Source organism: Globicephala melas, chromosome 4 (genome assembly GCF_963455315.2).
Source record: "Globicephala melas chromosome 4, mGloMel1.2, whole genome shotgun sequence".
In the NCBI taxonomy this organism is placed as follows: Eukaryota; Metazoa; Chordata; class Mammalia; order Artiodactyla; family Delphinidae; genus Globicephala; species Globicephala melas.
Window position 1 is genome coordinate 98,399,271 of NC_083317.1, and position 26,404 is coordinate 98,425,674.

The 26,404-nt window shown below is 37.4% G+C and overlaps 1 protein-coding gene across 1 annotated transcript in view; it reads left to right on the forward strand.

Annotated features, from left to right (window-relative positions):
- The window catches only part of ZBBX (zinc finger B-box domain containing), a 148,920-nt gene that overhangs the window by 29,653 nt on the left and 92,863 nt on the right, over positions 1–26,404 (forward strand). Inside the window, exons 2-7 of the mRNA XM_030864250.2 lie at positions 4,050–4,204; positions 11,313–11,429; positions 15,439–15,552; positions 18,212–18,302; positions 25,012–25,060; positions 25,934–26,043. Of these exons, the coding sequence (XP_030720110.1) occupies positions 11,362–11,429; positions 15,439–15,552; positions 18,212–18,302; positions 25,012–25,060; positions 25,934–26,043 (432 nt within the window). The 5' untranslated portion in view covers positions 4,050–4,204; positions 11,313–11,361. The remainder of the gene's footprint in view (positions 1–4,049; positions 4,205–11,312; positions 11,430–15,438; positions 15,553–18,211; positions 18,303–25,011; positions 25,061–25,933; positions 26,044–26,404) is intronic.

Sequence of the window (26,404 nt, forward strand, 5' to 3'; positions counted from 1 at the left end):
TACCACCAGAATTATCTTTAAAAGATGCTGTTATAAGCATACTGAGATGATTAATTTCTGTTTTAAAAACAATTTTGTAATTTCCATTGTGAACAGTGTAATGTCTGAGGTGCTTTTAAATTTGACCCCAGCACAGCTTTTTATCCTATCTCCCTGCCACACATGGTATGTTTGAACCACCCAGAACTTCTGGCCATGCCACACACGTCTTGCTCCCATACTTTGTGAATATAATACTTGCTACATTACATATTAATTATTTGTTATCTCTCACTTCCCTCAATAGACAATGGATTCCTCAAGGGCAGAGATACAGTCTTTGTTCCTATTTGTGTCCCTCTTAAGGGCAGTGTCTGCAATAGAGCTGGTGTTGAATAAATGCTGGTTAAAAACACTATGCCCATCCAAAAAAGCTTATACATTTATTTTTCAACTGGGAAAGGACTGCACATTGCAGGAAGCAGGAATTTATCATATGCCCTGATGATTCTCCTCCACTTTTGAAACATCAGTGATCATTGCCTTGTGTTATGGAAATTTATTTGCTGAAGAATTCTGTGTCATAGGTGACAGCCAGAAATTACAATGCTGAGAAAAATTATAAAAGGACAATCTCACCTCCTAACTACAAGTTTCTTCTTTTTCCTTTTTAAGTTTAGTCCTTAAGATATATTTAAATATATTTATATCATACTAATTTACATTTTTGAGAAATCTTTTTGTAATTTTATGTTGCCTCTAAAACTTGGCTATCCTTGACAATATGAAAAATCCCGTACATATGTAATAGGACACATAGTCAGTGTCTGCCGGGGCATGAAGAATGTAGATGCCCCATTTCAAAGTAAAGCTAAATTTCAGGATGTGTAAAAGCGAGATGGTGGAAAACTGTTTTACAATCCCGAACTGACCATCAACTTCTAACTATAAAAAAGTTTGAGAAGCCAAGAGTGGAGTGAAGATTGAAAGAGTGCTTTTGGCCAGTTTCTGGTCTGCCTTGTGTCCCATCTCCCTTCAGAAGAGGAAGGCTTGGTACCTACTATCAAAATATAATTTCAAGAGTTACGAACATGATGTTCTATGAATATAGAATTTACATGTTTCTTTTATTCATTGAGGACGGAACTACCAGGATGGTTCAAAAATCTAGATGCAAATGATGTGAAAATTGTAGATGAAAAAAACCCTACCGATTAACATGTAACTTCACAGAAACAGAGCTTTATGGTTAGTAAAAGATGATCACACAAAGGTACATTTTCCTAGAGGATAAGATAACCTTTGAGTGGGCTCTTAGAGTGTATCTGAAAAGACATGTAATTATTCCTTTACCTTATTTCCAGGTTTTGGATAATGTCTGTTGACAGTCCCTGACTATCATTTCAAACCTGGTAAGATGTACATCAATGGGTCCCTGCAGCTGGGGACACAGTTGGCTGGTTTTTTACTCCATCTGAGGAGTCAGAAGTGCAATTGTTAGGCTGGTGGGTTGCTGGTGTTTGAGCCAAAGAGAGGTGAGCATGTGGCTGTCCTGCGTTCCCACAGTGTGGCAGGGCAAAGGATGAAAGAGCGTTTCTATAGGTCTGACATGGGACTTGCAAAAACGTAAGAGAAAGTGGGTCATTTATAACTCTCTCCAGGAGGACCACTGATATCCTGCAGAGAGAAGTGAGAATGATCACTTGATGCCTAGGGGCTCATAAGCAAAGGTCTGAGGAGAACGTGCCACCTGCATCCAGAGCAATGCAGGTAAGAAGTCCCCACTGGATGGAGTGGACTGGTCTTTGGAGAATGGGCTGCTTTAAACACCTGGGAGGTGCATACCAGGCAAGTTAAGACTGTCCTGTTTTAACCCCCATCCTTTCCTGTGATCCTAACATAGGCAATCAATAAGACTGAAACATGAATGGATGATGAGGAATGAAAACGCAAGCTTTTCTTTTTTTTTTTATTTTTATTTTTTGCAAGCTTTTCTTAATGGTTGCTTGACTCCGGGCTTCCCTGCATTCAGGAGGCCCAACCACTGTGAAACAGAACAGCCTTAATGTTAAGTCACATGCAGAGTTTTGACAATTACGCAGGACTGGACATTTTTATTACTCATCTAAGAACTTTTATTACCTGTGAGTGACTAAAAAGTCCTGAGACCAGCCACAGTTTTCCTCCAGGTAGTGTCTACCAAGTACAAAATAAGGTTACTTGATGAGCTGGGCTTACTTAATGGAAGTGTGTGTGTGTATGTGTGTGTGTGTGTGTGTGTGTATGAGAGAGAGAATGTGTCTTTTTAAGCATGACCTTGCAGTTATTTTTTTGAATTCAGTAAGTCTGTGCTCTCAATTTCTTCATGGTTAGTTTTTATCTCTTTAAATTGAATTTCTAGTTCAGAAAACTTGCATTCAGATCTTGTCTTCAGACTGACACAATGAAGCATGGATTTGCCCAAACTCTCAGGAATACTGTCCTCCTGATACAGACGTGGTAACCTGTTTGCACAATTGCTGGTGTGCCAGTTACATGCATTCTGCTTCAGCAGAAAGGATATTTTATCTCTAGAGGTGTTACTGTTTCTACATGTTTCATTTCATTTTGTCACTAATCATGGTTTTGAAAAACAAGCACTTCATATTTTGCACTTTAATATGTAACTTGGCATGGGATTATTTTTTGGCTCTGCTTTGTTTTGCATAAGTATGCATAAACTAAGATATTTCCCTAAATATAAGTATGATAATGTCCATTTAAGCCTTCTGAAAAGTGCCAGAATAATTTATACAATATTTTTATGAGTTTAAGTTTCTATTGCGCCAGTCAATGCATTGTAAAAACTCTTTTTTGAAGTAAAAAAAGTGCTGTACAGAAGTGATCAGAGTTTTTATGCAACATACTGCTCTTGATTGAGTCAGAATTGAAGTTTGTTTACTGTTCCCTCTGTCTGGAATGGTCCTTGCTCTGACTGCCCCACGTCTTCCTCTATCCCTGCATTCAGAGACCTCTCTGATCATCTAACCTAAATTTGGGCTCAATTATTTTCTATTTCTTGATCCTTATTCTTCAAAGCCCCTGACCTATAATTATATGTTTGTTTATTGTCTTTCTGCTGGCAGTAAACTATAAGATGGACAGCAGGAGGGGCTATGTTTTCTTCACTGCAGTATTTTCAGAACCTGGAACAGTGGACTCTCAATAAATATTTGTTGAATAAATGAATCAAGGGATGCATACTGGAAATACCATTCCTGATCATTCAAAGAGCACAGCTGTCTGAGAAACACAGTCTTGCACAAGAAACTTCTAGTAGTATTACACATCCACTTGAAAGTTGTCATTGTATTAGATTTAAAGGAAAGACTTGGTGAATTTATACCATGAACAGTAAGGTAACCACCATAGCCTCAAAACCACCATATTTTTCAAATATTTAGCACCTACTGTTGCCCTGGCTTAGTGCCAAAGACTTAACATACATTGTTTCATTTACTCTTCCATGTTACACCATGTGTGAATTAAACGTATCCTTACCTCATTTAACCAATTAAACTGGGTCTTAACAGCTTACCCAAGGTCGCACAGTAGGTGAGTTGTGGCAGGACCAGGACTCAAACTCAGGTCTGCCTTCATTTCAAAGCCCAGTCATAGCCACATGACTATCATTGTCTTTTCTTATCCATGCTGGTTATAATCTTATATAGCTGACTGCCAAGGGAAAATATTTGATGTGTTCTTAAATGAGTATTGGCAGGCACATTAATGTGGAAAGCAGTGGTGCAAGAGTTAGTGTAAAAGACTTAGATTCTAGTTCTGACTTTGCCTATTGTGACCTTTGATGAGTGACTGAACAGTATATATGCGGGAGTTCTGAACTACTTGGGTTAATTCTTGCGTCTGCCATTTGCTAGCTTTGTAATTTTGGGTTGTTATTCAAACTTTCTGAAATACGGTAGGGGCTCAGTAAGTGTTAGCCAAGTGTTACCCACTCCAGCACAAAGCTTCCGGCACCTGCCCTTTCCTTCTCTTCCTCTCCTCCTCTCCCTCTTCCTGCTTCTCTGCAGGGCTCCCTTGCTCCCTCTGCGGGCCGAGCGCCGCAGTACCAAGCCTTCTGGTTGCTATGGGTACCGAGGTAACGCGGTAACCAAGGAGACCAAGGCGGAAGCTCCAGACAGCTCTATGCGGCGGCGATGGTGACGCACACGTCTGGGGGCTCCAGGTGGGTCGGCTGGCTGCGGTGGCGGTGGGCCTCGCAGTCGGCGTAGCGGGCGGCACGCCGGGTCTGGGTGGTGCGGGGAGCGGGCCGGAAGGCGGGAAAGGATACTGGGCCCCAGGGGAGCTGGGGGCGCCCGCCCAGCGGGTGTTTGTTGAGCTCTTGCCTTGTGCCCGACACAGTACCAGGCCCGCGGGCTGCAGGAAGCGGCCTGGACTGCTGGAGTTGGGAGTCGTCTTTTTTACAAAGCAAAGACTTCCCAGCCCTTAATGCTAATGGAGACATGAACGAGGGTGAACCCTAAAGAGTGAAACCGGGCCTTCGTCACATCACTTGTACCCCTTCTACAAGCCAGCCTTTTCGAATTAAGTCTTTTTTTTTTTTTTTTTTTTTTTGCGGTACGCGGGCCTCTCACTGTTGTGGCCTCTCCCGTTGCGGAGCACAGGCTCCGGACGCGCAGGCTCCGCGGCCATGGCTCACGGGCACAGCCGCTCCGCGGCATGTGGGATCCTCCCGGACCGGGGCACGAACCCGTGTCCCCTGCATCGGCAGGCGGACTCTCAACCACTGCGACACCAGGGAAACCCTCGAATGAAGTCTTTTTGAGTCTTATTTGAAAAATTTGGTGCCCTGACAAACCATTATCACACCTTTTGTAGCCTTCTTTCTGCCTGGGCGGCCACAAGCATACACTTCATTCTGGAATTCCACTCCTCCCTAAAGGTCACGGTGAGGGGTGCCAGATTCCTGAGAAATCTGAAGCTGTGGAAGTTTTTTATTCTTCCTCCCATCAGCATTAGAGGAGCTTAGATATACTGTATAAGTTCAGTTATGTATATTTTATTTGTGGAGTTATCAAGACTCATTAAAAAAAATCCTATAAAGTTGATCGCTACCCAGGATTAAAACTATGTAAACTGTATGCTTATGGAAGATGAGAAAACACACACAACGCACACACCTCTACTTCCCTCTAGCACCTTATCTTAGAGGCTACTAGAGGTCTGCCCTGACCTCCCATAATATTGCCAGTTGTATTACAAATTAATTATTTGAAAGAATCTCGGTCCTTTATTTCCTTCAAAACATTTAATACTTTCTACAATTATTTTATTTGCTTTTAAATTTTTTCCTACTTCTTCACCAGAGTGTAAATTTAGTGAGGGTTAGTACTATACCTGTCTGGTTCACCTTGTTCCTCAGTGCTTAACCTGATACCTAGCACATGGAAAAAAGAAAACAAAAAGGTTTGTTGAAGTGGGTGTGTTTGTTTTAAATTCTTTTTTCATGGAGTTGATTATACAGTAAATTCAAAGCAGTAGAAAACTATTAAATGCTAAAACCTAGAACACTATTATTGACAGTACACTATGTGTAGACACTCTACTAATTGCTAGGGATTCAAAGATCAATGGTAGGACTACCCTCAAATATCTGGGATACTTGGGGAAATAACATCTATATAAGTAAAGCAGCAAAAATAACACAAGACAGAATATAGTAGCAAGTGAGTGTAATACACATTATGTCCTTAAAGGAGAGAAGCTCGTTTCTGATGGAAGAAACCTTCATGGTAGAGGTGGCCTTTGAACTGGGCACTGAATAGAATAAAACTTGGTGAGCTGAGAATTGGAAAATAAAGCATAATGGATCATGGAGAATCTTAAGTACCAAGCTGAGTAGCTGGGTATTTTTTTTCCTGTGTTTAGGGGGAACTATTTAGAGGCAAAATACAGAGCAATCTGACACTCAAAAGGGTTTCAATGGTGTTTAAATAAATTGCTGTAAAATTTAGAAAATAGTTTTGGTAAAAGAGTTCTTACTCTAAATTTCCTTTTTATGATAGGTTAAGAGTATGAAAGCGGGGGAGAATCTGAATGATATGAATTAGTTATTTTAAGTATGTAGAACAATTTAGATTTTAAATCCTAAGGGGAGCTAACAGGACTGAGAATAAAATTGTAATTTCTGGCTTTGTCACCAATCTTGGATGGGTGCCTTAATTTTCCCATGCCTAAAATAGTCACAAGAGAGCACCCAGGATAACAGTAGATTGTATGAGAATGGATGGTAGAAATAAACTATAAATATATAAAAGGACTTAGGTTTCTAAAAGGTATGATTTATAAATTTAAAACTTGTATTTTTATAATCATATAAAGTTTTTAGTTGATACAGAATAATAATTATATATTACTTTATTATTGTGCCTTTCAAACTTTTTTAAGCTCTAGAAGAGTTTCTTTAAGTCTGACCCAGAGGCTCATTATGTAAAAATAGATGAAATCAGGGCAGCTGTGGGTAAAGCAGAGCCTTGATGCTCCCCTCATGTGCTTCTCAAGGTAGTTTCTAAGCCTGCCCCCTTCTCTAACCCTGAACTCTCTGAAGCCCTTTATAGGCCACGAATCAGAGACCTTTTGTTCAATATTCTGCAAATTAGGGAGGGGGAAATCCCTACCTTTTTATACTGGATAAACAAACTGAAGCTCAGAGACCCTCTAACACAAAGGTCTTCTGAACTTAAACCCAGCATCTTTTAATATCACTTATCATTTTTATTTTATTTAAAACAATTTTTATTGAAATATAGTTCATTTAAAATGTTGTCTTGGTTTCAGGTGTACAGCAAAGTAATTCAGTTATATATATATATATTCTTTTCCATTATAGGTTATTACAAGATATTGAGTATAGTTCCCTGTGCTATACAGTAGATCCTTGTTGGTTATCTATTTTGTATATAGTAGTGTGTATATTTTAATCCCAAACTCCTAATTTATCCCTTCCCCCACCCTTCCCCCTTTGGTAAACGCAAGTTTGTTTTCAATGTCTGTGAGTCTATTTCTGTTTTGTAAATAAGTTCATTTGTGTCATTTTTTTAGATTCCATATATAAGCGGTATCATATGATATTTGTCTTTCTCTGACTTACTTCACTTAGTATGATAATCTCTACGTCGATCCGTGTTGCTGCAAATGGCCTTATTTCATTCTTTTTCAGGGCTGAGTAATATTCCATTGTTATTCTTCATGGAACTGCTTATCATTTTTAGTCAGAAATTATCTTAAAAGGATATCTTGCCCCTTGATATTTAAAGCCAAACTTTTTCAGTTGTTCTCAAGGGAACTGGCACATAGAAGGTAAAAAGTGGGTGACTTGGGTACCATTTAGTGCCCTGAAGCAGTGTTTAATTATCAGATATTTTGGTTGGTTGAAAGATTGAATGCAGCCTGGATGTTAATCTCTGATTTACTTTCAGGGTCTATGGTAGGAGAAAATGACATATATTTATTTAGTAGGGCACTCAAGCATAAGATGTTATGCTAAGGACCATGTGTCCTTAGATTAGTCCTTTCCTTAGATTAAAAAATATATATATATACACACACATATATATTTAAAATAAGGATTATATCCGGCAGAGAAACTGTTAAAATTCTTTTGTCAATTTAACTATTTTTAATTAAATGCATTTTCATTTAACATTTCTTGCTTAGGCCTTTGATTTCTAAATACTATGGTAAATACCCATCCCCAAAAGCTTGCTTATTAGACCCCTTGAAAGTATGTGCTAAAGTAAAGAAAAATCCTTATTTATTGGCTTTTAAGTTTTCAGCTCTAAGATGATCTGGGTTGTTAGAAGAATCAACTAACCTTAGATAAGTTTTCAGTTATATGAAAACAGTGGTTTCCCAAATATCCCATTCTGCCAATGGTGTGATGATAAATTCTCTGAGCCTAGGGCAGCTCTTGAATACTCTGAGTTTGTAGATTTATAGAGCATAAATTCCTTGTTTCCATTCTGTCGCGGCAGGCCTTGATGCTTGGGTTGCTTTCCCAAAATGGGAACTTATGTAGAAGGATCTTTCAAACCATCATGGGCAGTTCTGGGTCATATTGTGTGTATGTGTCTGGGGAAGAAGAAGGTTGGGGACAAAAATGATGCAGTCTAATAAATCAGGTAACTAGAAAATTTTCCAAATAACTACTGAACTTTTGGTATTCAATTATAAGAAGAAATTTATTGATCAAAGGACACATGGAATTATGAGGTTTGCATAACAGAGAGTATATCTGTATTTCCATGGTTCCATTAAGTGACTAAAGTTTTGTGCCTTGCTATTTTTCCTGCTGACATTGTTATATCCTTGCTGTCCCAAGAACGGTGACTAATTCTCTGTTGGTTTCAGGAAAGGAAACAGGCAGAAGAGCGTGACTCACAATTATAATCTTCCTTTTTTTCTTCATGCAAGAAAATTGGCCTTTGTTTTTGGCTTGATAAAACATTTAATTGAGAAGAAGCCTTACTAATTGCATTCAGTGAAGTGAAATGCCCCCTGAGTAAGGCTATTTATTGGCTAAATCACATTATCAGCAGAGCTATAAATCTGAATCATCTCATCCTAATGAAATTTACAGATTTTTCTTTCATTCATTTCAGTCCTTGTGTATCAGTTCAGCTTTATGCATAATGTACACACACATATAAAATTGTATATCTCAATGCATAAATGAAGTTAAGGCAATTTAAGTTATTTTAATTAGTCAGACATATTAACTTTGGGGATTCTTTTATTTTAATTTTTTTTTTTGCGATACGCGGGCCTCTCACTGTTGTGGCCTCTCCCGTTGCGGAGCACAGGCTCTGGACGCGCAGGCTCAGCGGCCATGGCTCACGGGCCCAGCTGCTCCGCGGCACGTGGGATCTTCCCAGACCAGGTCACGAACCCGCGTCCCCTGCATCAGCAGGCGGACTCTCAACCACTGCGCCACCAGGGAAGCCCTATTTTAATTTTTGATGATAATGGTAATGATAACATTATGGAACTTTTCACGAAAAACTTACTGACAGTAGATGAGTGTCCAGCTGTTGGATTTCCTGATTTAGATCAAAAAGGGATACATAGACTCTCTGTTACTCTATGTCCTAGAAGTTTTTAAAAGGTGCCTTTTGTAGTCTCTGATAGAAATGAGACAAAGGTTTTATCTACAGAGAAGGGGCAGAAGCAAACCAAATTTTGTTTTTCATTCCTGTGGTATCTTTGGTTTTCTTTGACACTGATTTTAGCTTTGAGAGACAGGACTTGGTGGTTGAGAAATGAGTCTGAGTTAGACATCTCCCCTAAGTACTTTCTTCTTTCAGAATGTCACAAGGTATTGTCTTTATTTGTGTGTTTTCCCCTTGACTGTGAGTCCTTTGAGGGAAGACACCATGTCTTATTTACCATTGTAACTTCAGTACTCACAATAGGGCTCACAAAGGAGCAGCTAAATAACTGTTGACTGAAGGCACAAATATACTTTGTCCTATGATGCAGCCATTACATTACTTACAGTATAAAATTATTTTGTATAATTCCATTTTGGAATTCTCTTCAGAGAATAAATTCCCTTAGAATTTCCTCTAAGGAATTAAAAATCTACCCTTTCAGGCTAAATCTGATTTCTGGAGGTAGAGTAATTTGAAACTAGATTTGAGTGAACAAAGTAGTTGCTTCTGCTGGCCACCATCATTTTTAGTTTTGAATGAGGTATAGCAAAGTAGATTTGTGTGTTTGTTGGATATATGATGGACTCTGCAGACAGTCTCAAAAGAGGCATTCCAAAAATGTTTTGATCAGTGGTTGCATCATTGGAATTGTAAAATAGTCTCCCAGAGATTCGATTCATTCGATCGTGTTGACTTTAATGTCACAGTAGACTTACACTTGATTACTCCTGTTCTGATGTCTTCTCTGCTTAAGTCTTTGAGCATACCTTCTAGGCTTATTTCCTGTTCTTCCTTCTAAACGTTTCAGTGATTCTCATTAGCTACAGAACACATTCCAAATGCTTTAACTTGGGATTTAATGTCACCCATTATTGGGCCTCAGCCTACAAGTTTACACCTACTTTTCCCCCTCTATTCAAGAGCTGTTTTCTTCTAGCAGTGAGGAAAGTTCATCCCATCCATATCTTTATATATATTAGCCCCCTTCACCTTAAAGCACCACTTTAAATGCTATCCAGCTTGAATTCTCTTCTTTTGCTCCCCTCTTATATCTGTAAGTTTTATAGCCTTTGTAATTCCTACCTTGTTTTATGGCTTTGATATATAGGTCTTATATGCCCTATTTGACTCTACACTATTTGAGCCCAGAGAACAGATCTCCTTGGGCCTTGACTCCTTCATGTCTCTCAGTACAGTGCTGTGCGTATAGCAGAGCCTTAATAAATATTTATAGGGGTTATGAGCACATGGGAGCACATATATAAAATGACGGTATCAAATGGTTTGGGCATTTGTGACTATGGACTCTATTATATTGCCTCATATTTAAGAGTGTTTGGAATTTGGAAATTTTTATTCATATAAAAATCTAATAGTTGTGCATGTGATTCAGCAGTTCAGCATTACAGAGTAAATTATTGTAGAACCGTGAGTAATTGGGATACTCAGGAAATAGGGTGTTCTGAATAATTTAATTTTCTGGCTAACTTGGAGTTAGGCAAAAAATCTTTTTTGTTTCATTTCTTGTTGAAAAATTCTTTCTAAATATGCTAATTTTTGATCTTAGGCAAAGAGCATCATTAAATTTTTCTTTGATAAATGAGTATACTTGAATGCCTTTGGGTAATTTTTGCATACCTTAGTTCTCATTTTACATTACCGTATATGTAAAAAAAAAAAAAAAAAGGGTTTTCGAGTTTGGATTGTGTTTCTAAGGTTCTTTTCACTACTTACCTAGCTTTGGATATTATTTTTGGCTGGGAACAAATACCTGATATATATTGTTATAATCTTAATCATAGAAAGAGCCAGAATATGTGCTCTATTTGTCTTAAGGAATTCATTCTTCACTTTCAGTTTCCACAGTCTTTTGCTATATAATTATTGGCAAAATTTTAGTTCCATCAGATATGTTATAGTTATAACTATATTAGCATATAAATATTTGTATAACATAATACATTTATCATTTATAATAATTTCTTGTTGTTTAACCATTGATTCGATTTTTTCCCTCATAATGTTTTCTTGTTTAAAAATTTTCCTGAGTTATATGTATTTTCAAATTTGTAACGTTAACCACTTTATGTTGACATAATTCTTTTGCCTTTGTTACTTTTTCAGAAGTTTCCGCAAATCACAATAATTTTTAGACAATACTAAGATAGTAATCATGAACACCAAAGATTTTGTGGTTCTTCCATGGGGAAAAGCTGGAAATTCTGTAAAGCTAAAATATAAGTAAGTGCATATGTGTTTATTACTTAAATAGAATAGTTGCTAAAGTTTCTGTATTTTATAATTTAAAGTATTCTTTTCATATGAGGCTGTTTAGAGTTGAAATAAAATTTTGTGAATTCTCATCTCCATTTTCTTCACATTGCTCTATTTTAAGAGAGTAGGTTTGAAATATTATAAATCTATAATGGTTTAAAAATGAGGACTAAAAATACTTATGACACAAGAATCTGCGACTTGGGTTCATCAACTATTGAAGCAATACAACAGAAAGTTACAAATATTTTTGTAACACTTATACAAAATTAGAAAAGAATCACCCTGAAGAAACTGAAAGAAATTGAAATTTAGGAAGACTGTAAAAGTGAGAGACGAGACCTTTAAACAGGGAATAGAAATCACTACCCTTGCACTTTGCATCTTTAAAGGACTTTATGTTGAATTCACCTTTCCCAGGACAGGTATCTTCTGTCCTAGATTGCCTTGGAGATGCATTTGGCCTGATTCAAGCAATTCTGGGTATCCTGGAAATTTCAGGACATGGTAGGGGTACCAGAAGGTTCAATATACCATTTCCCTTTTAGATCATCTAGAGTTACTGGGAATTCCCAAGGCCTTCCTCTCAAATATGATTCAGGGCCAGCCATCATGGGTTGGGGGCAGACTGTCAATGTTTAATTTTAGTTTCTGAGTTCCCTGATCCAGATAAATAGTCCTGTGGGTACTCAGTGTCTTCAGAGCTTTCCTAATTCTCTCTTTACTTTTGAGATACTGTGTGGAAAAGCATTTTGTCAACTGGAAAAAGTTATATGGCATTATCATTATTAGGTTTACTAGTTTTTGGTAGGGAGGGGAGCTATCCAATTGCTAGTATTACTAATTTTACTTTTTTAATGCAAAAAGAGAAGGGACAATGCATTTTGGTGATATGTTTTAAGTCTGTGTGTATATATCTATAAACATTCATCCAACAAACATTTATTAAGTACACATAGTCTATACACTGTGCTAAGGAACAATGGGTACAAAAGAAGAAAGTCACAATCTTTGCCCTCAGGTAGCTTGTGGAGGATGTGAATAAGTAAAATTACATTTACAAAGTAGTGTGAAACATGGTGTGATATTAAAGCACAGGTAGCTATGAGAACATGGCCCAAACTGCTAGGCCAGGGGTGAGGAGGTCTCCAAGCTTTGCCTGAAAGATGCAGTTAGTTGGGTAGTTACTGGGTGAAACTTGTTCAAAGGCACACAGACACATAGTCTGGGGACTTTCAGACATATCCAGTTCACTAAGATTTATAGAACAAAATTGGTGAGAATGGCAAGTCATGTAGCTAATAAATTAACTTGTATGCCACACTAAGGAGTTTGGGATTTATCTTGGAGATGAGGGGGAATCACTGTTCCCTGGCCTGCATGTCTCCCTGGTCCACCCATGAACCACAACCCATAGAAACTAGGGCGGGAACACCCATTCTATGGTAATTGCTCTGGAGTTTCTTTTCTTGCCCTTTCCTTCTTCCAAGTCTTTCTTATTTGACATTGTCTCAGCAATTGTCTTAATGTTGTCTTACGTTTTGGTGTTCTCCAATTCCTCTCTACTCTTTTCCAGCCTCCACACCATTTCTGTGGGCTGTTTCTGCCTCTTGGATTTGTTGTGTTGACACGATCCCTGTGGGATCAACTTTAGTTGCCCTTCTGGCTCTGTGTCTAAGGATGTCTCCAGGAAGAATCTTTTGTCTTGCTCCAGACCCACGGAATTGCACCATCAACTTGACCACTTGGTCAGTAGGCCAGTTGCTTTTCTTCAGTCGCACCCCCTTCCTCTACCGTAGTGGGGACTTTCAAAACATCAAAAGTTTTGTAAGCAAACAAGTGACACAATCACATGTGTGCTTTTGAACTCTTCCTCTGGAGGCCATGTGGAAAGTGTTGTGGGTCACTGAGACTTTGGGCCACTAATCCTGAACTCTGTCCCCAGCCCACCCCAGAGTGAATTAGTTCAGGAAGTGGCATCACTGGCCTCCTGGTTGCTCTTGGGATTATCTCAGGTTCCTTCCTTGTCCCTTCCTTGGTCAGTCACCTACTTCTGGTCAGTCTCCAACTCCAGTTAATTCTATTTTCTTATATTTCTCAAATGTTCCCGTTTTTCTCTCCACTGTCTCTGTCCAGTCAGACCAGCACAGTCTCTCTGTTATTAGGATTACTGAGATAGTCTCCTAACTGGCTGCCTTGCTCTCAGCCTTACAACTTCTGATTAATATTCCATTATACAGCCAGAGTGAACTTTCTAAAGTGCAAGTATTATCAAGTCTCAATTCTCTCAAAACCTTTTAAAAATTCTTATTGCTAATAGAATACAAATCCCAATTCCTCATTATGGCCTACACAGCTCTTCATAATCTGGGCACTGTCCACCTCAGCAGTTCCATTTCTTGCCACTCTCCCCATCCTGCACTTAATGCCTGGGCACATGGAACTTCTAGTTCCTGGACCCACACATCACTCTTTTCTACTTGTACCCACACTTTTCTTTCTTCCTGGAACACTGCTGTCACCACTTCCCTTTGACCGGCTAAGTCCTTTCATCCCTTGGGACTCAGCTTAGTCTTCACTTCCACCAGGTACTGTTCCTACGGCCCCAGGGGCTGGGTATATGCCCCTTCTGTGTGCTCAGGTATCTCCCTGTACTTCTCCAATGAAAACACCATTATACTATACTTCAATTACCTTCACGTTTGTCTACGTTCCTGTCTATAATGGAAGCTCCATTGGGTCTCACATCCTATCACTTACGACAGTGCTTGTTTGTAGTAGGGGCTGAATTACTCCTTGGGGAACAGATATAATGAAAATAATGCCTCTCTCTCTCAATATCTTCACCAGCTTCTCTGAAGGCTCTAGACAGTTTTCGCCTCCTGTCACTTTCCATCTTCTTGGACTGTCCACTTGGGGACATATCTTTGGCCCGCTTGCTCTTTGGTGGATTGCTCACCACCTCTCAATTATTTCCCTCTCTTATCTTCATTATTCTTATTCTGGTTCCTTGCCATGGCACACATACCCAAGTAGACCACACTACCTGATTATAAGAAGACACTAATGAAATAACGAAGGAAGAGATTTAAACTCATGATAGAGAATGAAAGCTAGAGAACTAGGTTGGTTTACTTCTTGAAAGAGAGACTCAGTGACTGAGGCTGACAAGGGACCAGAATTGTAGAATGAAGAAAATAGCTTGTGTCAAAAGCTTGATGAACTTCAGATATTATTACGAAAGCTCTTGTACAGGAATCTGTAAGGGGGCTCTGCTCTGTCCTCAGAAACTTTTCTTCTTGTTGCTTTCCTTCAGTGGAAACAATAGGTGATGCTTGCTTGGCTCAGTTCCCATTTATCCCTTTGATGGCTCCTGTTCCAAAACCCTTAATAGGTGTTTTCTTCCTAATAGGCTCCAAGCAGGCCCTTCTCTCTCTTTCTCTCTCTCTCTTTCTCTTTTTGTATTATACATACATGGCATAAAGGTAGAAATTTATCGAAGTTTTCCAAGATGATTAATTTAGCAAAAATGTGTATTCTGCCCATACAGAATAGTTATTTTAAACACTATGATTCAAAGTATTAATACTTGAATCCTTTAAGGACAGTATGAAAATTAGAAAATAATTTTTATTTTATTTTCTATTTGTGTGTCATGGATATTTGTACATATATAAAGACATAGCTCATGTATAACATGAACTATGATTTGAGACCTCTAACAATGTAATAAAACAAAAGTGTAAGATTTGGAGCGATACCTTGCTTCAGGAGAATATTAATTGAAGGCAAATGCTGACTTTAGAAACCATATTTCAAAGACTACAAAGGAAGTAGTTAAAATAGTTCACATATTTATTATTCATAATTTTAATTAAGGGCAAACCATAATATAAACTTACTTTGCCTTTTTTTTCTTTTTGGGGGGTTTGTTTGTTTACCCCAAATGAACATTTTGCATTTAAATCTTATCCAGAAATGCTCAAGAACTGAGAATGGAGAAAGTGCAGTTAGAGTTGGAGAACCAAGAGATGGAAAAGAAACTACAAGAATTCCAAGCAACAAGGAGCAAAGAAAAGGAAGAAAGAGGGTGGGTGACATTTTTAGAGGATTTTAGAGGAATAAAATGAATTTTATTATAAACTGAAGTCCTTATGTCAAGAACTATTTTATATATTATTGTCACTCCAATGACTATCTGTCCTGAATGAATCATTTCTGGCTTTTCCTGATGAACAAGCAATATTACATTTCCCCTACTTTTTCTATTTGTGTCCCTTTCCTCTGAACCTTATTTGGTCTTACATGTTCTTATTTCTCTTCTTACATTCCTCTTCTGAACCAGTTATAGTCTGGAATGTTGAGGACAGCAATGCAGAACTTGCCCTTTGCTCCCATAAAATTGCCATGAATAGGAGACTGCCAGTTTATGTGTAGGACATTTTTATTTATTAAAAGACTTTTGGGGGGCAGGGGTTAACACGCACATAGATAAGAATCATTCAGACCCTCACGTATGTTTGAAATATTTTTAGCAAATGTGCTTTAGCTGAAATTTTATTAATGAGACTTCTCTAATATTATGCTTGCATATCTGTACTAATTTTACTGAGCATTTTGCTTTGTTGTAAAAATAATACATAAATATAATTAAAATCAAGTATAACTGATAGTTATATAATGAAAATTATCTCTTCTTCACTTTAGGCTGACTCCCAGCCCATTGTGTAGTACCACTTTTAACAATTAAAATGTTTCTTCCCACAAATGTCTTGTCTTTGTTCAAGCCTATGTATATATGTGTTTGAGTGTGTGTGTGTGTGTGTGTGTGTGTGTGTGTAGGTTTGTATCTGACATGTCTTTTACATTTTTCAAATGAGTTCATCTATAAAAGTCTGTGGATGGATTCACATTCTACTTTTCTACTTGATATATCTTAGTGCTCTTGCCATGTCAGTGCACAGTGATCTCATTCTTTTAGTGGCTGCATAGTATTTCTTTGTGTGGCTATAATAGCATTTATTTCTCATATCTTTATTAAGTTTTCAGTATTTTGTGATTATATATGCTGCCATGAATATGCTTCTACATATATTTTTGCTTACATCTATAACAGTGTCTATGGGATAAATTTCCACCCATGTAATTTTAGGTCAAAGTATAGGGCAGTTTACATTTTGGTAGACATTGGAGAACTCCTTTCAAATAGGCTTCAAAAGTGTATAACTTTCTCCTACAGAGAATGAGTGGGCATATTTCATATGCTTTTGGTGGTACTAAATATTACCAGACTCTTTGTGTATTAAATTTGCTTTTGTTTAGTATTCAAAATGATGATTATCAAATATCTATAAAGTACCTTCTGAACCATTAAAGAAAATTCAAAGGTTTATTATAGTTTTAGTAGTGTTTATCTTTAGAGATTAACTCTGTGAAAAAGTATTCATGAGCTATACATACAACCTTTCTAATAACCAGAGTATTGGTTTAATCAAAGTCATCTCAATGTAGTACATCCTAGGTGACAAAGTTTATTCTGTATCTTGCTGCTCTTATCCTAATGATCCAATGGCCAGTTCTCTTTTTTTATTGTTTTTTTTGGTTTTTCATTTTCTTTCTTATTTTTTTAAAGATTTTTTTTTTTTTGCGGCACACGGGCCTCTCACTGCTGTGGCCTCTCCCGCCGCGGAGCACAGGCTCCGGACACGCAGGCCCAGCGGCCACGGCCCATGGGCCCAGCGGCTCCGCGGCATGTGGGACCCTCCTGGACCGGGGCACGAACCCGCGTCCCCTGCATCGGCAGGCAGACCCCCAACCACTGCGCCACCAGGGAAGCCCTCTTTCTTATTTTTTTAAACCTTCACTAATTTGGATTTAGTTTGGGCTTCTCAGTGGATCATGAATATATCTGTGAATCAGAGTTCCTGAAATCAGCCCCCAAGAGTAAATTTTCATTAATTGAGGAACCTTTTCTAGATGTTTTCAAAAATGTTCTAAAGCTTGACTGGGTTTTCAGAATAGTTAAATGCTTTTCTAAGGTCACACAGATAGTAAATGTCACAGCCGGAATGAGAACCTGCTAGTCACTGGTCAGGAAGATGGAAAGTCCGGTTATCCAATCTTGGTTTTATGATTTATTATTTCTGTGGCTTTGGGCAAGTTTTTCTCTCATTATTATTTAAAATAGGAATTGGCCTCCCTGCTCTGTTGACTTCAAAAGATTTTGTGAGGCTCAAATAAAAGTACTTTGAAAACTGTAAAACGAAACAGTTTGCCTTCTTTGCAAGCTCTGTTACCTTTTGCTGTGGGAGCTAATTTGAAGTCTTAATAGGAATTCATCACATAGTAGATCTGCTGAATTTTGGGGGGTCTTGTTTTGCTTCCTTTTTCTCTTTGCATTTGTGAACACTTAGCTTTTAAAACTGCATGACAATCTGTAACATTTCCTATAAATCAGTAAAGCTATCTTTAGTCATTGTAAATGTCTAAAAAATGAAATTCTTCATCTGTGTTTGGACATTTCACTTTTATTCATTTCTTCTCAAAAGTTCCAAATATAACAGAGCTATATTTTAGAATTACTGAGGATATTGTGGCATTCTTGATATTTCATTTTCATTTTGTGGTGGTCTGTTAAATGTTAACAACTGAATTTCCATTTTCTGAAACAGGGAAAATATATTTGTTTTCATTAAAAGGAGAAATATATTTAGTAATTACATTTTGTCTTCTGTTCATATATATTGAAGGTTAAGTGGATGTCACTGGAAATCTGCACAAGTGGGCAGATTGGGTAATCAATCATGCATGATGTCACAAAATAAAGGAAATGTTATTAAGGTAAGAAAATACCATTTGATTCTTAGGCAGTTTGCTGAGAAGATATAAATTATTTTTTCAGATCTTGCATTCCCTTCCATACTTAAGAACCTCCTATTCTTGTTTTAACAAGTTTGCATGTTATTGGATTTCAATTATATTTTATGGGCTAATATGCAACTTTCACTATTCAGATATGTTTTTGTTTTTCATCTGAAAGTTGATTTTTAAAAATTCATCTTCAGGTGAATTTTCTAAACTGAATTTTTCCATTCAGTTCAGTTCTGGTTTTTAGTATGTGAAATAGAACTATGTAGTTCTATATTAAGGTGAAAGCAAACTTATTTGATATAACAAAGGACAGACTTTTTTCTGCCTTTTTGTTATATCACATTTATTTAATGTATTTATGTTCTGCTGGAATAATAATTATTCATAAACTGTTGATTCCATATGTGAAGATACCCAAGGGAAAATGCTTTAAAATTCCCCAGCCATAGAATTGCTTTATCTTTACTGTGTATTGTAAAATATAACATTACATAATATTTAAGGTTAAAGGCAAATGAGTGTCCTTATGTAAAGAAAACTGTTTTGCTTCTGGATTCTTCAGTACAAAATCTGTGACTTTTTAAGTTTTAACTTCTATAGCTTTTTCTTTTTTATATACCTATCATTAAACTTTCATTGGGTCAGTTGGCATCTTGGCACTTCTAACATTTTTGGCTTAGAAAAGGCATTTTATTCTTTAGTGTCATTCTCTTACTGAGATATGTTTCTTTATGTTTCTTTAATTTTTGCATTAAAAGTTTTATAATCCACTTTGCATTTTTCATTATCTTTCTGAGACAGTGTTCCATACTTTAGATGTTGTTGTAAATATAATATATTAAAAGTGCTGACTCTGTGATTATTGATTTATTTATTCAATAGCATTTATTAATGCTATTTATTTATTTATTATTTTTTTTTGCGGTATGTGGGCCTCTCACTGTTGTGGCCTCTCCCGTTGAGGAGCAGCAGGCTCCGGACGCTCAAGCTCAGCGGCCATGGCTCACAGGCCCAGCTGCTCCGCGGCATGTGGGATCTTCCCGTACCGGGGCACGAACCCGTGTCCCCTGCATCGGCAGGCGGACTCTCAACCACTGCGCCACCAGGGAAGCCCTGCTATTTACTAATAGCATTTATTAATGCTTCTTTGTCTTATCCTGAATTATCCTTGTTCTCAAGGATATCCTTACCTAATGTAAAAGATGATGCACATATGAAAATATTTATAGGAAAACTCACTATGTAATTTTTGCCATGTAGTGTATTTGTGCTTGGGAAGTAATAGTTTAGCTCTACAAATATTTGAGAGTGTACTAGATATATTTGTAAGGAAAAGTGATGAATAAGTCATAGTGCCCATTCCCATAAACCTCATAATTGATGATGAAAGCATGAGGGGTTGGGGAGTTACAGAAGGTGGGAGTAGAAATAAGATTGGGCAGGAGGGTAGGAGGCCTGAATACCAGACTCAGGAGTGTTGACTTTTTCACTGGGTGAATAGAATTCCCTGACAACTTTGAAGCAGGAGAGTAGCAAGTTTAAGGTAATGATATATGATAGTTGATCTTGTTAATATCCAGTGCATTTGAAGTTTATATAAGTAGAGTTTAGAGCAAATGATATTCAAACTCTTTTGATCATGTACCACAGCAATAAAGAATATATTTTGAGGGCTTCCCTGGTGGCGCAGTGGTTGAGAGTCCGCCTGCCGATGCAGGGGACACGGGTTCGTGTCCTGGTCTGGGAAGATCCCACATGCCGCGGAGCGGCTGGGCCTGTGAGCCATGGCCGCTGAGCCTGTGCTCCGCAACGGGAGAGGCCACAACAGTGAGAGGCCCGCGTACCGCAAAAAAAAAAAAAAAAAGAATATATTTTGAGAATGGACTTTCTATCCATGAATTTTTTATCTACTTATAAATATAATTTATTTATATACATACTAATATGTCATGTTCATTGTAAAACAAAATATGGAAATTAATCAAGGACGATATAAACATGAATAGATGCTTCTTTTCTTCTCTTTGATCTTTTCCGAGCTCCCTCAGGCATGCATACATGCTACTTTGGAGGCCACTGCTATAGAAGCAGAGACTATTTATAAGTCTATTAAAAGGTCAGATGAGGAGAGTCTGAATGAGAACGTAGCAGAAGAAATATAAAGGAAACATGGACCCAAAACACAGTGAGAAAGGAAAAGAAAAGTCAAATATAAAACTGGTATTCCAGGATGAATTGCCTAGGAGATAGAAAAATGAAGGAGCTGGAAAGAAAAGTTCTGGTGTTTAGATTTAGAGCTAGATAGTTGGCTTCCTCCTTCTCTCCCTCCCTTCTACCCTCCTTATCTTACTTTCTTTTCCCAGCTTTATTGTATAATTGGCAAGTAAAATTGTAAGATATTTAAAGTGTACAACACGGTGATTTGATATACATATACATTGTGAGTGAATTCCCTCTATCGAGTTAATTAACACATCCATATTTACCTTGTTTTTTTTAATAAAAACATTTAAGTTCTACTCTCTTAGCAAATTTCAAAGATTTCAGAGTTTTGTTTGCATTCTCATGTGTTAATTGAAGCTGAGAGGGTAAATGTGCTCTCTAAGAATTTATAAAAAGGATAAGAAAGGTGTAAAGGATGAAGGGCAGGTATGAAGGATAAAGCCCAGAGAATATGGAGGCAAAGAGAACTTGAATATTTATTCACTACCTGTTTTATACCAGTCAACAGTGCTTTTCCTGTTATATCTCATTAAGTGCTTATATCACTCATAAGAGGCAGTTGTTATTTTTTCCAGTTCCACAAATGAAGTAATTTAACATCAAAAAAGTTAAATAACTTGCTCACGTCAAGGGTCAGGGCCAAGATTTGAAATGCAGGCTTTCAGGCTAGTTCTAAGATAATTTGCCAGCTCTCCAGTAAAGGGAGCCTGAGAAGAGAAATAATGGGAGAAATAGAGTCAAAGTAATGTAATTTCATAGGAGATGAAAGTAAAGGAGGACATTTTTAGAAAAAAAATGGAGAAGTCAACCTTGATTGATGTATTCGTAATGAAAAAGTTGGGTTTAGTTTTAGCAGTGTTTCTCAACAGGTGGCAATTTTGTCCCCCAGGAGACATTTGGCAATGTCTGGACACATTTTTAGTTATCACCACTGAGAGGGATTTTTTTGGCTAATGGTGTGTAGTGGCTACAAGCCAGGGGTGCTGCTAAACATTCTACAATGCACTGGGCAGACCCCATGACAAAGAATTATTTGGCCTAAAATGTCAGTGGTACCAAGAACAAGAAACCCTTTGGTAGACTATATAGATTAAAATCCTGACTCATCTCATTAGCTTTGTGATTTTAAACAAATGATGTAACCTTTCTTGGGCTACTGTTACCATATTTGTAAACATGCATAACAGTACTTGCTGACTACTTCACAGAGTTTTGAGCAAGGTGTGAGATAATACGTGTGAAACCGATTGTAATATTAACTGAAAATCACATTAAAATGTTTACAGAGAATGAGAATTTTAAAAACAATAAATTTGATTTGATGGTTGGATTGTTATCAGATGTAAAAATATATTTCAAGTGGTTGAAAAAGAAAGGCAGGTGGCAATGAGTAAAGGCTAAAGTTTCAGTAAACATGAGAGCAGAGGGTGATCTCTCAAGGCTTTAATAGGATCAAGGAGACTTTATATATATAATACAAAAATATATAAACAAATACTATATATATAAATACTGTGTATGTATATATATATATATGTGTGTGTATATATATATATTTAGAATCGGGGGAAGATGTGAGCCAATTTGTAGCTGAGGGATAGATTCACTAGTGGAAGAAAGATTGAAGATTCAAATGAGAGAGGTGCCAGTTGCTGAGGGCTTTGAAGAGGTAGCTCCTTGAGGAGGGCCTGGCCAAGGGAAGGAGGGCACATTTTCTCTGAGACAAGAAAAATGGAAGAGAAAACAGGTGGCAGTAAAGGTACATTTTTAGAGGTTGTTTTTGACAGGCGGTAAGGCAGGAAGCTGTGGAAAAATATTAATAGGAAGACCTTGACATTCTTAGTAAATTTGAAGGCAAGATCATCTGTTCAGATTAAGGAAAGGAAATGGGGTGGATCTGAGGTTTTTGGAATGGAGAAGATTTGGAGTAGCCAGATCATGTGAGAATCATGTTTGAGGTTTAGTAGCAAATGGATGAATGGATTGCTGAAGAGCCATAAGAGCCCACGGGGCTTATTCAGCATGGATTTGTAGGGGACCCAGTTGCTATAATTTCATCACAATGGTTGGTAGATAATGGGAGGTCTAAGAGGAAGGAGGTAAGGAGATTGCAGTTTGCACTGAGAAACTCTGAGTTTGGGATTTTGAAAGTGTGGACATTCAGATTGTTGCTTAGGTCCAAGGTTTGGTCATAATGGTCAGGTGGCTGAGGAGGCACTTAGATGTTCATAGTAGTCAGCATGTCGGAGGGTTTTCAGCATCAGGATATTAGGTGAACATGGACAGTAAAGTCTCCACGATCATCACCCAGAAATGTGCTGGAGAGAAATACTGAACAGACTGCTGAGGTTTCAGGTGGAAGAGGATCCTGGGTATTGATAAAGGTGGTAAGTGGATGGTGGGGACCTTCAGTAGAGGCAACTTCGCGTATTGGTGAAAGCGGACCAGTGTTCTGGAAGCAGCACTGGGGAGCAAACAGGGAGAACATTTTCCTTCTCTCCTGGTGAGTGAAAGGGGGTAGAAATGGAGCTCTTTCCTCTGGAGAGTTCTGTGGAGAAGGTTGAGTGTGAGGAAAGGTGGGTCCAGTTACTGTGAACTTTTGGAAGAGATACTTTAAGGAAATTTTTAAGGCATAAGAGAGTTAAAGGACTCTTTAATAAGGGCTTCATGGAAGGGCTGAGCAGCCTGGACCGAAGGACAAGTAGTGGAGAATGGCAAAGGTTGAGTAGCTAATTGGATTAAGAATGAGGATATTTGAAAAGGTGGCTTGTGGAAGGAGTGTGGGCCCAGCACGGTGGATTAGGACATTAGTGGCAGGATGGAGGCATTTGTGAATGCCAGGAAGGCTGATGAATACAACGTAGTCTGACCCCAAGGGCCCAGATGATATGTCTGTGTGGTAGAGACACTAAGCTGCCCTGACTCCTGATAGGACCCCTTCAGCATCTCCTGGTGGAGTCATAAGTGGGTTAATAAGGTATAGGCTTCAGTATATTGAATTCCTGGTGTTTTATATATACACACATATGCATATCCATATATCTTTATGGTGTTTGCCTGTGTGTGTGTGTATCCCTGGTCCAACCCTACTCCACCCTCATCTCTTTCCCCAACAGATAAAAATCAGACTTAGGAGGAAATTCTATTTGCCTAAAAATAGTAAGCTAGCAGTTTGTTCATTGAAATATTTGTATACAGTTTGATTCATATGAAGTAAATATGGCTATATTCATAGAGCAGAAAAATATTATTCACAGTAACAAGAACAAAGTATAACATGTCCCTAATAATGAATTCATTTTGCTTTGGTATATGCATTCTGCCCAGGTAGCCTATAAACACATAGATCATGTTGCAATTCAGATGTATCATTAAGGTAATAGTATTGGATAATTTGGTTATAAAAAATAGGATTAAATTATCTGTAACTTGTACAACACTGCCAGTTTAAAAATAAAAGTGTGGTTCACATAAAAATTGATTATTTCAATTCTATTCTCTTGTCTGCTGTGTTTGGTACATAGCATTTGAGCAGCTCCTTAAAGAATGGGAACAAACAAATGCCCTTTTGAAGCAAAAGCACTAGATTCACTGAAAATAATTAGGCCTAAAATTTCAAAGATGACTGCAGTTGGTACAGCCATAGACATAGAGGCAACCATTATTCTCATGTACAAATTGGGCAATTGAGCATGCAAATTGAAAATTGAAAATGAGGCATGAATTGACAGTGTGTGTATAAGTGTGCGCCATGCTCCGTGAATGTCTGTGTACTTCAGACGTTGGTTTTAGTAAGACCAAGGCAAGTATGTGCAATTGGAGAGTCTGTTTTGTTTCTTAAACTCTTAAGATCCAAGGATTTTAAGTGATTATTTATTTGAAATACCTATCCATAATTGTTACTTACTCAATTTTTTTGGCTACAACTTGGGAAAGTCAGGGATCACAAATAATATACTTGAAGGTTATGCCTATGATGCTTAAACATGTGGTTCTCTGATTTGGGCAATTAAGATAATAATATTAGCTTCTACAGTTATGTGAGCAGAATAGCTTAGTCAGAATTCAGCTTAGATTCAGTCTACACAAATATTAGGCTTTGTGTGTTTCAGAAAGATCAGAGATAGAAAAGGCTTACTGAGCCTTTACAACATCTGAATGCTAGTGCTTTCCTAAAATCATTTCATGGTGATATGTAATTTTTGTTTAAAGATAATTTGTGACATTAAAAAAAACTGTTTATATATATTTCCAAAATATATTTTTCTTTTATGAATTTTCTCTTGATTTAATTAAAATTCCTATATATGCATTAAAGATCTCATATTATTCTTTCAAAATGTTTGTTTTGTTCAAGATGCACCAAAATGTTATGGCTTTATAATATTTTTATTAGTAACTTAAACTTTATTTGAGTTTGTATACCTGACATACAATATCTATTTTATTAATACAGCTTTCTGCTGGAAAAGTGAAATTAAAATTACTGAAGGAGCAGCTTCAAGGTAAACAGTTTACCATTGTATTATTAGATGCTAAAGGTATAATTTCTTTTTTTTTACATTTGAATTACATAGAAAATTTAAGTGCTAGAACTGTTCATGCAGCATAAAGATTCTAAACCCCAAAATGGTGACTCTTTATCTTTGATACTCAAAATATATTTTATCTGTATTTTGGGGAGGGGTGCTTATTTTATGTCAAAAATCAACTTAAGATATGATCATAATAATAGTATTTTTGAAAAGTGAGGACTTTCATAGCATTGTTCCTTAAACTCTAGGAAGAAAATTTCAGCAGTATAAAATTATAGATTGAAATTTTACTCTGGGAAATTAAAAGAATGTTGAAAATTGCTTTATATTTTAATACATTATTTGAAAATAGCAAAAACCAAAAATAAAATTTGAATTTACAGTACTTCTAAAAGAAATAAGATTTTTAAAATAGAGGATAAACATTTAATTTGGATAGTTAAGATAATTTGATAGAACAAATTATAGAAGTATATATAACATTTATTATAGAAGTTGTTCTGTGTGGGCTTTAGTTTGATCCAGAGATGGGGCAGAACACTATGGGAATTCTATCCAAAGCATAGTTTTTAACATTCTGTAATTTTACATGTCTAGTTCAACTGAGTTTACAGCAGAATGGATATGGGTGGATATGTGTGGCCCTGTGGTCACAGTGGGTGGGAGGGGGACTGTGGGCTCCCTAGTCTACTGGGAAGATTAGACTTGGCTACATGCCATTCTTATTGGGCAACTAATATTTATATACTGTTTGAGAATTTAGAAATGTGCATAATTTCCTTTATCAATCAGAAAACTGAACATCGTATTTTAATGTGATTGGTCTTTTTTTTTCCCTTTCAGAGCCAGTGAAACAACCATCTAATTATAAAATGGCAAATTCTTCTGAACATGAAAAACCCAAGATAAAAGGGAAGGTTTGTGGGCAGTGTGAGAACAAAGCCGCTCTGCTAGTATGTACACTGGAGTAAGATCAGACTTTCACACGGGCTCATACACCTGTCCCGACTTAACCTGCTTGGTAGCCATGTCTTTTTCTTCATGATCATTACTAAGGGTGAAGTGTGCAGGCTGCCAGGAAAGGCCAATGCTACACGATGCCCTGAATCTCATCCTCTCATTCTTGTTTAAAGACACCACCTAACTTTTGTCCTCTCTCCCTTGGATCGTGCCTATCAGCACAAGAACATGCAGTATTTCTCGAACCAAAACTGGAACAGAAATTCTTCTTTGATCCCCACATCTCCCCCTGTACCCCTTTTAGTAACATTTCTAAAGAGTTGTCTACACTTGCTGTCATCACATTATCTCCTC